The 16,729-nt window shown below is 37.0% G+C and overlaps 1 protein-coding gene across 2 annotated transcripts in view; it reads right to left on the bottom strand.

Moving 5' to 3' along the window:
• The window catches only part of dhx30 (DEAH (Asp-Glu-Ala-His) box helicase 30), a 29,841-nt gene extending 14,740 nt beyond the window's left edge, over positions 1-15,101 (bottom strand). The window contains exons 1-11 of one of the 2 annotated variants that reach the window (XM_067452177.1): positions 14,925-15,101; positions 14,712-14,836; positions 12,915-13,025; positions 11,044-11,210; positions 8,540-8,648; positions 7,957-8,106; positions 7,491-7,643; positions 4,807-5,283; positions 1,623-2,021; positions 1,464-1,539; positions 168-272 (exon numbers count right to left, since the gene is read on the bottom strand). In XM_067452177.1, the coding sequence (XP_067308278.1) occupies positions 168-272; positions 1,464-1,539; positions 1,623-2,021; positions 4,807-5,283; positions 7,491-7,643; positions 7,957-8,106; positions 8,540-8,648; positions 11,044-11,210; positions 12,915-13,025; positions 14,712-14,836; positions 14,925-15,099 (2,047 nt within the window). In that variant the 5' untranslated portion in view covers positions 15,100-15,101. The remainder of the gene's footprint in view (positions 1-167; positions 273-1,463; positions 1,540-1,622; positions 2,022-4,806; positions 5,284-7,490; positions 7,644-7,956; positions 8,107-8,539; positions 8,649-11,043; positions 11,211-12,914; positions 13,026-14,711; positions 14,837-14,924) is intronic. The other variant, XM_067452178.1, reaches the window with a different exon arrangement.
• Positions 15,102-16,729: the final 1,628 nt, after the last annotated feature.

Genomic DNA, 16,729 nt, shown 5'->3' with positions numbered 1-16,729 from the left:
AGAAATGTTAGCACCTATGCTTATAAAAATGTCACTGAATTTGGATTTTCATCACTGTATTTGTCATCATTAATTGTATTTTATACAATTGTATCAGTCATCATCCACCCTCCTCTTTTAGCACTGGCTGGTCGAATTTGTTTGGTGTAATCTAGAAGGGAGCTTACACGGTAAAATCATCTGAGAGCCTGATCTGTAAGCCGCTTTTTCTTCCAGTTTCTGTTGTACAACTTTAATGTCTTGCCATCCTGGGAGGAAACACAACACAGCCCCTGGAACAGATCAAACACTGTTAGTCAGTATACAAGAGACCAGAGAGAACAGCAAAAGCTTAAGCAGACACCGCCATTCAACGTCTGCTATGAAATATTGTGTATACCTAGGAAAAAGGTTCTATGGGGTATGAATTTCAAAAACTATTTTAAGTAAAACCTTTCCTGAGAACTGCTGGTGTGTATGCACATTATGGCTGTCAACAGATTCAAACTAAATGTTTAACAATGGCAAATGTATTTAAAAAAGTGTATACAGGTCTATTTACACTTGACCCTTCATGCGTCTTCTCTGATCAATTAGCTATAATTGATTATTTGACTCCGTTCAGTCGAATATTCATATTTAATAACCGTTTACTCGACACGTCATCCTAAATAAACCTGTCTCCGTCGTGATGACTCAGATCCGTTGAATATTCCTATTTTTGTTTAATCAACATGTCATCCCCAATAAACCCGCCTCTTGCGCGATACCTCAAACCTTGGATATTACGATCTAATATGATGCTTGACCTGTAAGGTTGCCTGCACTGGCACTCCGACTGAGCCTGGTTCCTCCCAAGGTTTATTTTTCTTCATTATGCCCTGATGGAGTTTTGGTGGCATTTGGTTTGGCTTGCTCAGTAGGCACTAAAACATTTTCAATTCAATTTCCAAATAAAATGGTAATTTTTAATTAAATTAATAGTTGTATCAACTATATCACTGATCTGCACACATTGTTGGTCTACGATAAATTGAAATGAGCTGATAACATCACAGTTTTCTCCAGTGCCACTGTACAGCCAAATCAAGTTGTTGCATTATTGTCCTGTTTAACACTGTGAAGCTGCTTTGAAACAATCGTCATTGTAAAAGTGCTATATAAATAAAGTTTACTTGACTATTAGATTTGTTAATTGTTCCATTTACAATTGCCTACATAAATATGTCTCCGCTAAACGATTATGAATCTGATCTTCCCCCAATATGTGCAAATTTAAAACAGTTCTTATCACTGAAAGCAGCAGATATGAACTGCACTTTATTTCAGCTTATGACCATCGTCTCATAATGCATTTACAGCTGACCTTTACACAGTCCTATATCTATTTGATAAGAGAAAATGCATGAAGAGACCAGTGTAAACACTGCCGGCCACATCCTCCTAAAATGTTGTGATTTGTGCACCCTTGAAATCATCTTTACCTGGCTCTCTAGATCTATGAATATGGTCTATCACGTCAGCCACCAGATCAAGATCAGGAGCGACATCTTTTTCTTCCTTAAAACAAAGAATGAAAGCAAAGCTTTTAGCTGTGGTCTGTTCACAATTTAAAATCCTTACAACCAAACCAAAACATATACTTGATCAGAACTCACCACCCCGTTTCTCTTCTCCCTGCTCTTCTCCAGTAACGGTCGGCCCATCTCTGTCACCACCTCCTCCAGGTACCTCGCCTGCACTGGGTGCATGAAACCAGGCACACGCACCACCGGGCATCCGCCGAAATACTGAGAGAGCCGCTGAGTGTCGCCCGTGGCGCTCATCAGAACCACTCGCAGCTCTGGATTCTCTTTCAGGACCGAGAGCAGCAGGGCCAGTAGCAAGTCGGTGTTGACGTCTCTCTCATGGACCTCATCAACCACCACATGGCTGATGCCCTGGAGACTGGGGTTGGACTGCAGTTTCCGCAGGAGGACGCCGACAGTGAGGAAGAGCAAAGCTCCGCCGCTGCGCTCAGGTGGACGTGATTCAAGACGAACCTGTAAGAGCAAGAGACGTCCTTTTAAGGGCATGTACACACTAGTAGTTCAGTTAATTTGGACAGGACATTTAGTCCTAGTCTGTTTTTGGTCCATGTTGTATTTCTTTCGAATCTCACCAGAGTTCGCTTGGAAGCGAACCGAGAATCATCTTTTCACTGGTCTCAGTCCGCTTGTGTGGTGCGCACCAGGGTTCAGATGGCAGCGTTCCCACTTATTCAAATGAACCGCACTAAAAGATCACTCGCACCAGGGATCATTTTAAACCATTTTAGTCAACCTTGTCCTGTTTTTGTTTAAAGAAGTTTTAGAAGACTAAATGTCTGAGCATTGTAGTGTAGTTTAGTGTAGTGTAGCCATATTTTCATCATGCTGCATAATATTTAGATTGATAACCATTATTTTGCTTAAAATTATAAAATCATCTATAATAAATAGACCCCCCCACACACATTTCATTAGAATTATTGCGCAATCCAACAATCCAAATTATATTCATGTTTTTCTATTAAAACAACAGCATAAAAAGACGTTGTATTGTCACACAGAGATTGCATCAGTGCATTTATTCAGCAACCACAAATCGCAAACATATTTGAGAGATCCATGTTTGGATTTATTACAGTTCATCACTGAGTAGGTTTAATGGCAGATTTAGTTGCAGAAAACAGCACAAACGGCTCGTGAAGGAACACAGACCGACTGAATGACACTTTAATACCAGTTGCCAGCAAAACTATGCTAAATATAAGCAAAAACATAAATATAAAGCAAAACATTTTTTTTTCTTTTAACAGAAAAGCTCTTTCGACGTTCATTTATTTAACAAAATTATAGCTCTATTTTCTTCCACCACCCATGTTAAAATCCCGGCCATATTACATTTAATTGCTGTCCAAATCCACAACTTAGATTTTTTTTTTTAAAAAGCTTGCTTGAAAATTTACTGTGTATATCCTTTTTGACCACTGTGAAGTGCATTATTGTTGCGCTTCGCTGTAATTTTCATGCATTTTAAAGATCTAGCACTTTTATTACGGACACGCTGGAAAGTATTTACAAGAATAATCTTTTATCACCGCTCAGAAGCGGAAAAAAACAAGTAAATATCTGAAATGGGCTGTTATTACAGCAGTAATTAACATTATATACCTTAAATTAGCAGCATTATATTTACCTTATGTAAATAAGAGGCTCTATTAACTTATTTACGCTCATTTCCACATTTATAAAATGACTAGTGCGTTCCTATTTTTTAAACAGGAGATTTAAATAATGATTAACTGTACTATTATTAAATTAAATATGAATGTATTATTATTCCAAGCCCACATTTTATTTACAGCAGACAATCATGCTCATGACCACATGAGCAGCGCGTTCCCAGGTTCGTATGATCATGGTGGCATGCAAATGTATTTTTACGGATATCTACATGAGAAACAATTACCATCCGCATAGGGCTTAACACTACTTCTGTTTTTACTTTCTTTTATTTATCTGAAGGAGAACTAATATCTCAGTGAAACTGAAGTATTATGCTGTACATCCACACACACAAAAAAGAATGGGCAGAGACTTGGTTCTATGCATCAATTGTTAATTGGATATTCAGATGTGCATTGCCATTAAAAACGGAGGTGTTGATTGTAAGAAAGGGGTGGGGTTTAAGCAGACTAAATGTGTGGAGAAGTCCTGCATACGTTAAGGCGGGCATACACTCTGCGATTTCAGTAAGGTTACCTACTCACACTGTATTAGTAGATTGCGTGCGATGTAAAGCCAAAGCTTACGATTTATGTGCTCACACTGTTTCGTCAGATCGCCGACCAGCGACTTGTCGGCTCACACTATATGTAAAATATACATTATAAACCCCCGTGCCTAGTTAGACTGATACAGCATGGTGTAGGCTCAGCTACTATAGAGAGAATTATGAATTATAACAATTATAGGCCTATAATTAAAATTATTAACTATGATATGTCAGAACACTGCAATTATTTTTCAATGAAAAGAGCAGCTTTATTTTTTAAAACAACTTGTTTAACACAAAATAGGTCTACTTCTCTTTTATTCACTATAAGGGCCACAAGAGAAATATTAAGAAAATAAATTAAGACAGTTATATACCGTTATCCTCTTATGTTGAAATAGTTTATATCTCGCTGTCTCTGTGAGACTATGCACATGATGAGTAAAAAAATAAATAATCCAATATTGCGATGTGATATTTTTCACATTTGTCAAATGATGGACAAAGGTTCACATTTCCTGTGATAATAAAGTGAAGTAAGTAGTCTAAATATTAAATAAATTAGCAAATAAAGTGTGAAAGTGAAATTAATGATCAAGTAGCTAAATTAATAAAAGAGGTGCAGCATAGGCGGTTGCATAGGTGGTTTGGAAGCTGTGGATTATCCATTTTGTAACACAAACTGGAGGCATGCAACAGTTTGCTAAATTGCTGCTATTTTCAGGTTCATCCGACCACCTGATTGCCGATCGGGAGAGGTTTAATCGGCATCTCGTTTCCCCCTGTACACTCCACGAAAACCTCATGACAAACGACGCATGACAAAGCTGAAAATCAGTCAGACCCACACAAAAAAAAGTTGCCTTAATCAAGTCTGTCATTACACTGGAAGATCCAGTTATTACATTTTGATTAAAAATTCAAGGTCAACATTATAACTCATGTAATAAAATCATTAAGATACATTTTTAAAACAAAAGCACATTTGTAAACAAATTGAAAGGACTGAAATGTTTTGGATGTTCTTGCCTGGTATCCCACACAGTGGCGGAGGGCAGGTCCCATCTCCTGCGCTACACGGTGCGCCACAGACACGGCACTGATCCGTCGAGGCTGTGTGACCAGGATGTTGCATTTGGCCCCCTCTCTGCTCCTAACACGGCCCTCCAGCAAGAACCGTGGGATTCGTGTGGTCTTACCGCAGCCCGTCTCTCCGGCAATCACAACGACTTGTGATGATTTGACCGCTGCGAGCACGCTCTCTTTGTAAGAGTCCACCGGAAGCTCCACCCCTCGTCCAGGCCCCACCCTCATCCACAGGCTGAGGAGGTGGTCGCTGAGACTGTCCTCTTCATCGGGGCGCAAAGAGCGGTATGGCTTATTTGTAATAGCATCTGTAATGAAGTCGTCGTCATCATCATCATCATCTGCACTGATGGAAGACGATTGAACTGATAGCTGCTCCTCTTCATCCCACAATTTTTGAACCTCAGCCTCTACTGGATACTAAAACAGATAAAACAGTTGTGATGCTATAAAATTATTAAAATAATTTATTTAGTTTTACTGCACTGGTGGATTTTTTCACTTGTTTTAAACGTGTGTTTATCACCTAGGTCCCTTTTCTTTATTGTCAATTTCTAGACCATCTTACTGATTTGTGCTTTCATAACAAATGTTTTTTTTTTTTTTTTTTACTTCAATGTCAAGTAAGTTTAATGCTCATTAAGTAGGGATACCCAGAAAAAGACATTTGGTTTGAGGGATTAATAAGAATCCTTTTATTAATTCCTCATATTATTATATAATAATACAATTTAATATAAAAAATATATAATTATTTTTCAGTAACAGTCATACACGAGTCTAGTTCCAGCGGAAGAGTTGTAACGCTTTCTCACTTCTTTGTTTTGGGTTTTTTTTTATTTGCTGGGGTGCCAGACAGGGTTTCTGTCATTACTTTAAACTTTAAGGAAAAAAACGTACAAAGGTCCTGTATAGTCTGTTTTGTCAATGGTCTTACACAAAACCTTTATAAGTGAGATAAGGAATTGATATCAGCGATGCAGGTAATAAAACCCATAATAAACCCTCTTTAAGCAAAACTCATTCAACACAACACATGTAGAATTTCTTTTTGATATATATATATTCAACCATGTGCATTTATCAAAAGTCCCAACATTTACATAAGTAGAGAACCAAAGAATTTCGAGAAAAAAACAAAAATATCAGTTCCAATTGTCCAGCCAAAAAATAGGCTTAATAAAAATAAATAAACAAAACTAGTTCAGTCCAAAAGGCATCAAAAAAAAACAATCCAAAATACAAACGATAAATAATCAGCAACAAAAATAGTTCAAATAGTCAAAAAGTATAATAAGAGGAAATAAATAAATTATTCCCCTTAAAAACAGTCAAGTCAAAGTCAAACAGTCATCCACGGCAGGCTGGATTTTACTCACGACTCCTCATGGCTTTGTACACCTTTCCTTAGGCATTAATACGAGGCTGCAAACTCCCACTCCGTTCATTCATTTCGGGTTTTCAGACCAATCCTCTCATAGCGTTCTCCCTGCAGCGTCTCAACGACGAGCCGCTAGTAACTCAATGACGAGGATCCTTTCTCTTCATGCTCCGGAAAGCGCTCTCCATAGAACACGCCGACGAGTACTTCAACCCGCGGATAAAGCAACAAATCGCCGCGGGAGTCTTTAAGGGGAGTTTCGCGAGCGTTTCAATGACACTCGACAGCCGCCGCCATCTTGCCACCATCTACCCTTTTGTCAGTGACGCACGTCCTCCAGATAAAGGTAAAGAGGCTGGACATAAGACGCCGCCATCTTAATTCGGCAATAGGGAACGATGCCTGTTTATACAAATGAATGATGACTGATAAATGAACAAGTCCTTGCACTTTATTTATTTTATGACATCGTCACAGAGTGACCTCTGACCCGACGCATGATGCATTGATGAACACAGAAGCGGAGAGAATAAACAAAAACAAAATGCCAGTCACATATGAGAAGTCTAAAATTAGAATTTTTAGAGAGAAATGTGGGAGGAGCTTGAGTTTATTGCCCAGCCCTATTTGTTTAAACTGCGAGAACAGTTTATATTTTTCTTTAAAAAATACATTGCTTCCCTTCAGAAGGTCTTTATTAACCCCCTGGAGTCGTATGTTATACTTTTATGATGAAAGGATGCACTTTCAAAAAAAAAATGCATTTCTGAAAAGTCAGTGTTATTTTGTGTTTCATTATAGCTACTGTCACTTTCTCTTTATGCTTGCTAACTAATTTCACTTGAGGTTAATTTGTTATGATATTAAAAGATGCATAATTACAAGTAATTAACCCTAAACCAAACCCTAACTGTAACACTATAGTTATAAGTAGTTAATTAATATTACTTGGTATTTATGAAAGCAAGTACAATGTAACTATAGCCATGTTTTATGCACATTTTGTTTCACATCAGACTTGAGTTAAATTATTTAAATAAAATAATACGTCTGCAAACTTTGAAAAGATTTGCTTCACATTTGGATGGAAACACAACTTATGTCACCACAAAATCAAGCGTAACTACATTATTTTTGCTCAACTATATTCTAACATACATAATTTAGAAATATTTATCCATTATGTAACCTATTGAAACACAGATTGGCCAAAGCATCAGTCCAGAGTAATTCTCATGCGGGTCACCTGTGAGAGGTACTCTTGAATCCTCTGTTCTAGATCCTGGGGTATTTCAACACGGCAGGGTCGTCTGTGCCTCTCGCCGGCTTCACGCACCTCCTCCTGATGATACCTGGCGTGAGTCAGAGGATTGTTCTGCTCATCCAAAAGCTTCAGTTCCTGTGGGCATAATCAAACCAGTCAAGTAGCGAATATCAGCACTAGTGCTTCCAAAGCTGCGCTTATGAAAATGATGGTGCATTCATGCCATCTCAGACATGAAAACTAAAATCTTAAAAGGCAAAATTTAAACTTTTATAAGGTGTTTGAACACAAATGTGTTAGTGTCCAGTGATGTTAAAGGCAGGCCCACTGTCTTTGACTTTGAAAACCACTACTTTATGCTTTACAGTAAACTTCCATAATTTTTTTACACAATATTTTTTAAGCTGCTTTCACAATAATCTGTCTGCCTAACACAACACAAACCAACCTTAAACCTGAGACAAGCCAGTGCTGCTGCTTTTGACTCCGCTTCCACTCTACGGCGGCCATGGGCTGTAAAGGTCATCTCCTCCGGCCAGCGTAAGGTCAGCTCACATGTCTTTACCGTCCCACCAGTAGTTCTGTACTGAAGCAGCTCCTTCACACGGCAGAACAGAGAAAAAGAAAAAAAAAACTAAACTATTAAATCAATATTGATGTATGTATGCGTGATAAAATCACAGGAAAGCATCCTTACTGTGGATTCAAGCTCATCCAGACAGAGTGAGCATTTCACACTAGAGGAGGAATAAATATATTGCAAACTCTAGACCCAAGAAATTAAAACATGTTTTGTCATCATGCTGCCGAACTAGTACTTCAGTCAAAAAACTGCATACTTACTTAACATCACATCTTGCAGAACAATTGGAATCATTCAGATACACAAATGATTCGATTTTGACATGACTACCAGTGAATAACTTATTAATTCAATAAACAGATTTTTGGGACTCACCAGCAATTGTATGTTCATGCTTGTTGTCTTTTTGTTAGGTGTGTGTACTGGTCATTAACAGTTTCTAACTTACTTTGACTCTACAGGATGATGTGGCCACTTGAATGACAGTACCAAGAAGTGCTCTCGGCTTTGGAAACATGGAGAGTGCCTCTGTCACGGTTGGATCCTCTTCTATTGGCCTATAAAACATCAAATTTCAGATGTAGATAAAGATCATACCAAATGTACAGACAAGTACAACAAAAGATATCAAATGTGTCAAATTTATGTGAGCAGTATACTGAATCATAGCATATGTCTTCCTGTCCACTCTCCTGCATTAAAGGAATAGTTCACCCAAAAATGAAAATTTGATGTTTATCTGCTTACCCCCCAAGGGCACCTAAGATGTAGGTGAGTTTGTTTCTTCAGTAGAACACAAATTAAGATTTTTAACACCAACCGTTGCTCGTATAATGCATGTTAATGAGTCTAATTGTACATCTTGGATGCCCTGGGGGTAAGCAGACAAACATCAAATTTTCATTTTGGGGAAAACTATCCCTTTTAATGGATTGAGGCCAGACATCCTGAAGGAAAGTTGTGCCTAAGACTTTGACTCGGCAAAGCAAGCATACATTTTTGGCTGGTATATAGTAACAATGTAGGGTAGGCAATACAAATGTTGTTTTACAATTCCAGATTCCAACCTCTTCCTTACAATAAGGTAAACATTTTACCAGGTTATCTGGTTGACTAGTAGATGTCATACAAGCCCATATTTACAAAGCCCATTTTCTCTCTTTTTTTGTTTCTTTATAAGTAGTAGTGGAGCTGTGATGTAATATACACTATATTGGCAAAAGTTTTGGGACGCCTGCCTTTAAATACACATGAACTTTAATAAAATACCCTTCTTAATTTGTAGGGTTTAATTTGGAGTTGGCAAACAATTTGCAGCTATAACAGCTTCAACTCGTCTGGGAAGGCTTTCCACAAGGTTTAGGACTGTGTTTATGGGATTTTTTTGACCATTCTACTAAAGCACATTTGTGAGGTCAGGCACTGATGTTGGATGAGAAGGCCTGGCTCGCAGTCTCTGCTCTAATTCATCCCAAAGGTGTTCTATTGGGTTGAGGTCAGGACTCTGTGCAGGCCAGTTAAGCTTCTCCACACCAAACTCACTCATCCGTGTCTTTATGGACCTTGCTTTGTGCACTGGTGTGCAGTCATGTTGGAACAAGAAAGGGCCATACCCAAACTGTTCCCACAAAGTTGGAAGCATGAAATTGTCTAAAATGTCATGGTATGCTGAAGCATTAAGAGTTCCTTTGACTGGAACAAATGGGCCAAGTCCAACCCCTGAAAAACAACCCCACACCAAAATCCCCCTCCATCAAACTTTACACTTGGCACAAAGTGTACGTCCATCGGATTGCTAGACAGAGAAGCGTGATTTGTCACTCCAGAGAACACGTCCCCACTGCTCTAGAGTCCACTTTTTTGCATTGCACTTGATGTAAGATTTGGATGCAGCTGCTCAGCAATGGAAACCCATTCCATTAAGTTCTCTACACACTGTTCTTGAGCTAATCTGAAGGCCACTCCAAGTTTGGAGGTCTGTAGCTATTGACTGCAGAAAGTTGGTGACTTCTGTGCACAGTGTCTCATCATGCGCTGACCCCGCTTTGTGATTTTTATGTGGCATACCAGTTCGTAGCTGAGTTGCTGTTGTTCCCAATTGCTTCCACTTAGTAGTAATACAAAATTTCACAAATGCACTTATTGCAAAGGTGGAAACCTATCATGGTACCATACTTGAATTAAGAGGGACCCATTCTTTCACAAATGTTTGTAATGCACCCTGCATGCCAAGGTGCTTGATTTTATACACCTATGGCCATGAAAGTGATTAGAACACCTGAATTCAATTATTTGGAGGGGTGTCCCAATATTTTGGGCAATATGGTGCATTTTTAAAGTTTCAGCATTTCAGTAATCAAACCCTTCATATTTAAAATGCATGCACATTACTGCAAAGCAAAACTGTTACCATACAATGTTTGTCAGTGATTAAAATTGGTTAAACTCTGAGATGTTGAGATATAACAGCAATTAAATTACCAGACAACCTTATTCTGGAATAAGGCGGCAATAAAAATGACTGTCTAGCTTCTGTAAATATTGAAAATAAGTTGCGTCCCCATGAGAAAATTACACTCCAAATAGGGCTCATGTCACATCAACTAACAAAATGGGGTACCTACGAGATCACTGCTTGGCCCTTCCACTTTTTCTAATACAGAGAAATCACTATGACATTAATTACGAACACTGAATTTGCTTACCATCCTTGCAAGCATATTCTTTCAGTGATATATTCCAATGTCAATAGCACTACATATTTATCGCCATTTAATACTGTTAGCACATTGTGTTAACTGCTTCTGTGCCTGGACATTTATATATGATTTGGGGGCTACAATATATTTTGTACTTTTTAATGCATTTTATTAATCTATATACTTTTTGACTGGAATGACAAACTTGAAATAATAAATTTAGGTGCAGTATTCCGGAAAAGTATTAGACTACCATTGGGCCATTTCTTTCCGTGTTTTCTTCTGGAAAGGCAGAGATTCAAGTGGTTCACGAACAGCCACATCCTCTTCTTTATCTTCCCATACAGAAGTCTGCCTCCCTTTCGGTCTTGTCTTTCCTGTTATGGATGGTTGCTTTCCTTGACCAAGGACTCCCAGCTCCTAAAGACACAACGCATCATTTTCAGGATTACTAAACCCACAATTGTAATCACCTATCATTTTTTGTAAACAGCACAGAAAACAAACCTTTTTTTGTGAAATTACTTTCACAATTGAATGGTTTATAATGCTAAATTATACACTCTGAGTTAAAGCAAGCAACTCTTCATCATGGGCTACTACTCCATATAGAAATAGGAGACCATGCTGAATTTAAAATCAAAAACATTTGAATAGAAATACAGTTTTTCATACTTTTTTCAGGAATTTACAATGAATAGGGACCGAAGCTTTCGAAAGCACAATAAAAAAAGAAGTCCATACAACTGTGAAAAAAGTGTAATTGAATTCATTCATTCAAGAAACTTGTTTAAAAAAAAAAACACTGATTCACCCAGCAATAAAAACATTTGTCATTGAATAATTCATAAAAAACCATTTTTTAAATAATTAATTTTAATTAATTAAACAATTTAAAGGAATAGTTCACACACAAATGAAAATTAGCCCATGCGTTACTCAAATCCCTAGGTGTATATGACATTCTTATTTAGGACGTATAAAATCTGAGTTATATCAAAAATGTACTCTTCCAATCATTATAATAGCAGTAATTGTTGCTCTGTTTAAAAAAAAAAAATCATCTGTCTGTCAAAACTTTATCAAGCAAAGTTTCAGCCGATCGACTTCCGTATTCAATTTATGGAAAAAAAGTGTTGAAAGTGCCTCTGCAATTCAAAATGCTTACGTGACCAGTTACGGTCGTCAGAAGTAGAGTAAGCATTTTGAACGGTGAGAGGCACTTTCAACACTTTTTTTTATAAAGTTATAAAGAAACGTTGCTTTATAAAGTTTAAAATATGGATATTTTTCTCACACAAATGCATCGTTTTGCTTCAGAAGGCCTTTATTAACCTCCCAGAGCTGTGCAGAGCAAGTTATTTGAAAACAGAGCAACAATTACTGCTATTATAAAGCTTGAATTAGCCAGGACTTTTTTAATATAACTCCGATTTATTAGTCTAAAAGAAGATTGTCATATACACCTAGGATGACTTAAGGGTGAGTAAATCATGGGCTAATTTTCATTTTTGGGTGAACTATCCCTTTAAATAGACTGCAGCAATTAACATGTCAGAACCTCTAGTAAATTACATAATTTTATTTTGTTTAGTTTGAAACCGAGAATCGTGACGCTTTATCTTGCACTATATTATCACTTTCTTAAGTCATTTGCTAAATTAATGTGAGGAACTGACCAAAATTCAAGTTGTTTGTCTGGCGATGTTTCGACTGAGCTATTAGACTGAGCCTTTTAAATCTCAAATAGAATTTATTTAAATTAACAAAATAAATGGTTTACTTCTGTTAAAGAACATGCAGCTCCCAAAACATATCTGGTTCTTTAGTTCACTGATTTAACTGACTGCTTCAATGTTCCGGCCGTAACCGTTAACTCACTGAAGGGGGAAAGATCATCAGTGAAAGATCGACTGGCACAGACTTCAGAATTTCTCCTTCAAAGCCCAAATATACATTAAGCTAAATTGAAGATCATACTAGTGACGTGCTTTCAATCTAAGCCAGGCCAAAACGAAGTTCATTTGGAGTTGATTTCCGAAGGTCAAAACAGCTTGCCAAGGCTCCATATTCTAATAGTTCTATGGTGAAGGTGATGGAAGTGACTCTCCAGCTCATACTTACTCTGAGTTTACAAAGAGCTGCAGCTGCTGCTTGACGCTCGGCCTCCAGCTTACGAGAACCAAAGCCCTCCGCCTCCATCCTCACGGGCCAGTGTAGAGTGACTGTCGCCCTCTAAAAGACATCGTATAAAAGTAAAAGTGTACAAGACATACAACAATATGACCATAATCATCACTCAGTAATGTTTCATCAAGCTATATAATATGCAGCTTCATTTGAATAAGCTGTCCAGACCTGGGGTCTGATGTGTAAATGCTGATGTGCAAACCGAACGAATTCAACTGTTTAATATATGATGTACACGTGTAGATTAAAAATGCCACTTTCGTTAATGATGTTAAGCACAGACATTTGCTTAACTTCATTATCCAAGTTCTGATGACACATTATACTGTACGCAGGTGTGCTGCTGTTGGTGTTGTGCACAGACAGACTTAATGATAAAAAATGTCCTAATATTACATAACATTGTATTTGTGTAAAGAATAGAATTACAAAAACGTTAAAATGTCTGTCAGTGACACTCAGATTATTTACACTGCAAAAAATAAGGCCAACTTCCATTAAAAACATATAAACATCCTAATATATATGGTTTACCTTATAGACAAAATGGCATACATTTGATTTGATTAAATCAATTAAAAATACTCTTTGGCCAATGGAAAAGATTTAGAAAAACTCTTCTCTATTCAAAAAAAAAAAAACTAATTTCTGATTGATACAATTTTGATTTGTTTATTCTAAACAAGTCAAAGATACTGAATGATTTTTAGCAATGTAATGTGACGGCACATAGTCTGTATCTCTTTTTTTTTTTAAATGTTTACGTTTAACGTTATGCCTAGAAAAACTAGGTGTTCTAAGCTCCATATGGTTATTTTCACATGTCTTCCGCTGAATGGGTTTTATAAAGGGAACTTTGCACAGGTTCTGGTGTACACAAAAGTTACACACTTACAGGATGAAATCTACAGATAGTTTAAAACTATTAGTTTTATACAAGTTTTATACAGGAATTTTCAATCTTTTAGATCTCACAGACCCCCATATCATTCCTTTGATAAGGATTCCATCCTAAAATTTGAAAGGCATTATATATGATGAGACCCAATTTATACTCAATTTAGTAATATATTATTTGGAAAATAATTATTTCACTTTTTTACCCACTATAGCACTGTACTGTGTTATCTGTTTGTTTATAATGTTTTAAGTCAAATTTGTCTTCTTTTTAATATACTTTTATAATTAATTTTAATATTTTATATTTAATTTTATACATTTACTAACATCAAATCCTTTTTTTTAACCAGTTTGAAAACCCCCTTGGCCAGTTGTATAAACTGTTAAGACTAGTCTTACACATCAGTCATCAATTCATCAAATCAAGTCGTCAAACATTAATAGTAGGAGTCAATCAACTGTTAAGCTTATCCACCTTTAAAATATCTTCTTTTGTGTTCAACAGAAAAACTAACTCATACAGGTTTTGAACAAAATGAGGCTGAGTAAATGATGACATTTTAATTTTTGGGTAAAATGTCTGTTACATAAAAACATATATTGATCTAGGTTGATAGTGAAGAGTCATACTACAAAGTGCCACTGACCTTGTACAATGACATTATATTTCAGTGAATTTCTCTGACACATGTCATTATACTTCTTTTTTTTCATTACGTTTCTCCAATAACACATTAATATGCAAATTACACTGTACACTGCATTGAATGGGAAAACCCAAATGTGGGAAAACCCACATTACCCAAATAGTCCCCCCTTGAGTAGTCTCACCTTGACCTCCCCATCACTGCAGCTGTACTGGATGTACTGGGACAGATCAGACAGACCCAGGGATTTGGACAGTGTGGCGTACAGGAGGTTCTTCGGTTGAGGAAACTCTCGGAGAAGATCAGGACCTGTACGCAAATGTGCGAAACAGTCAGTAATAAAAAACAGCGCGTGTATTATCTTTTGCATAACAGTTCGCAGAATCGCATATCTTACCTTTGTGAACTATTTCCGGCGGAGAATGGCGATGTTTATGGATGACACCGGTTTTAGTCCTATACTGACTTACAAAAGTCCAGTTTGACCATATGTCTTTATTAATTTCAACAGTTTTTCTCCTCAAAGTGACGAGTGCCCGAACCGGCATGAGTGCAGTGCAGGACATCGCCATGTTTAACTTCTTAATCCGCACCGGATCGTGGGCGGGGCGTCTGACGCAAGTGGGCGTGTCTCTACTTATAATTACTTTTGTTTTATACAAACTGTTCAATCAACTATCACAAACTATGCATCATTTGAAAGCTAAAACACTCAAGATTCATGTTCTGAACTCGTTTTTGCAATAAATACACCAGAGAGGAAAGGGTTAAATTAAATGCTAAAGCAGTGGCTATTTAAACATTAGCATAATGAACGCGGTACTCATCTTTCATCTCCTGACGTTCAGATCAGATCGGACGAATCCACAAAACAACAGCATACATGTCTGTGTAAGAGTCCACTCTTCAAAATGCATCCCACTTTTAATCCAAAACAACGAAAAAATAAGGGGAAAAAACTAAAAATCCTCCGTTGTTTGCATAAGCGTTTTGTGTTAAGAGTAATCAATCATGTCCATTTTCAATGAAATAGCGATTGTAAGCCTTATTTTGACAATCTCCCCTGTACTGTGGACTGTTCCGGTTATATTAAACCCTCCCAGGTCTCTCTCCTTCAATCAAAAGCTGACTAGGACACATAAATAGAAAGGGAGCGCGTCACTGGGTGATACATCTGTCAGTCAAACTCGCCGGTCCTTTGTTGGATAAGCCAGTCAATGCCTAGTCAATGCCTAGCCAATGCATAGCCAGCATAGATTTGATTGATGGATGTAGTAACGAATCAAAAGACAATATTTTGCGTAGTTTCTGTAAGAGATGTCGTAAGAAGCATTGGTGAATACCTCATGCTTACTTATCTGTTACTTACCGTCGTCTCCACAGTTTTCATTCATCGTATCCAGCGCTTGCCAGTGTAAGCACACATACTTACACACAACGCGCAGACTAAATAAGAGACTGTTTTTATCAACTAAATGAGTTTTTTTTACACTTGTAAATTCTGTAAATAGTTGTTTTAGTTATCAGGGACTGCAAATGCATTATAATTAGCAGTTTATTGCAGATTTATTTGAATAAAAACTACTCTTTACTATTACACAAATGTTCTAATATAATTGGACTTTATTGAAAGGACGCCCAGTCTTTTTTGACATAAAAGCTTACAGAAGCTACATTTTTGAGAGAATCGTCCTCAAATTTTAATCAAAGCATGATCAGACATTCAGTTTTATATTTAGGTTATTTTCAGGGCATAAAAATTAAAATCTAATATTTTTTTCCATAAGGGAATAATAAAAAAATAAAAACGTGAGTCACTTACATGCATATTTCCCCTTGTTTTAATCTGTCCCTATACTATTTGAGTTATTATGATTTTTAGGTAACATAATTTAAAGTGTCTAGTTTAAAATAAGACCACATTTATGGATATAGACCATAGGGTTTAAGAGCTGCAGACATTTTTATTTGGGGTATGTCATTTTTTTATTTATTTCTCAGCACAGGGCGAGGGTTAAGAGGTTAACTGTCTTCTTCGACGCTTTTGACAAGAAACTTACCGGCGACAGCGCCACCTACACTAAGTTGAATTGAATTCCATTCCACATTTGAACAACACCTATCGTTCATATTTCCAAATACATAAAAAACAAGACACACAAATAAATGTAATTAAATTTTTTTCCGTGTACTGCCAAACAT

This window comes from Pseudorasbora parva, chromosome 9 (genome assembly GCF_024679245.1).
Source record: "Pseudorasbora parva isolate DD20220531a chromosome 9, ASM2467924v1, whole genome shotgun sequence".
NCBI lineage: Eukaryota > Metazoa > Chordata > Actinopteri > Cypriniformes > Gobionidae > Pseudorasbora > Pseudorasbora parva.
This window is presented reverse-complemented; position numbering and strand designations above follow the sequence as displayed.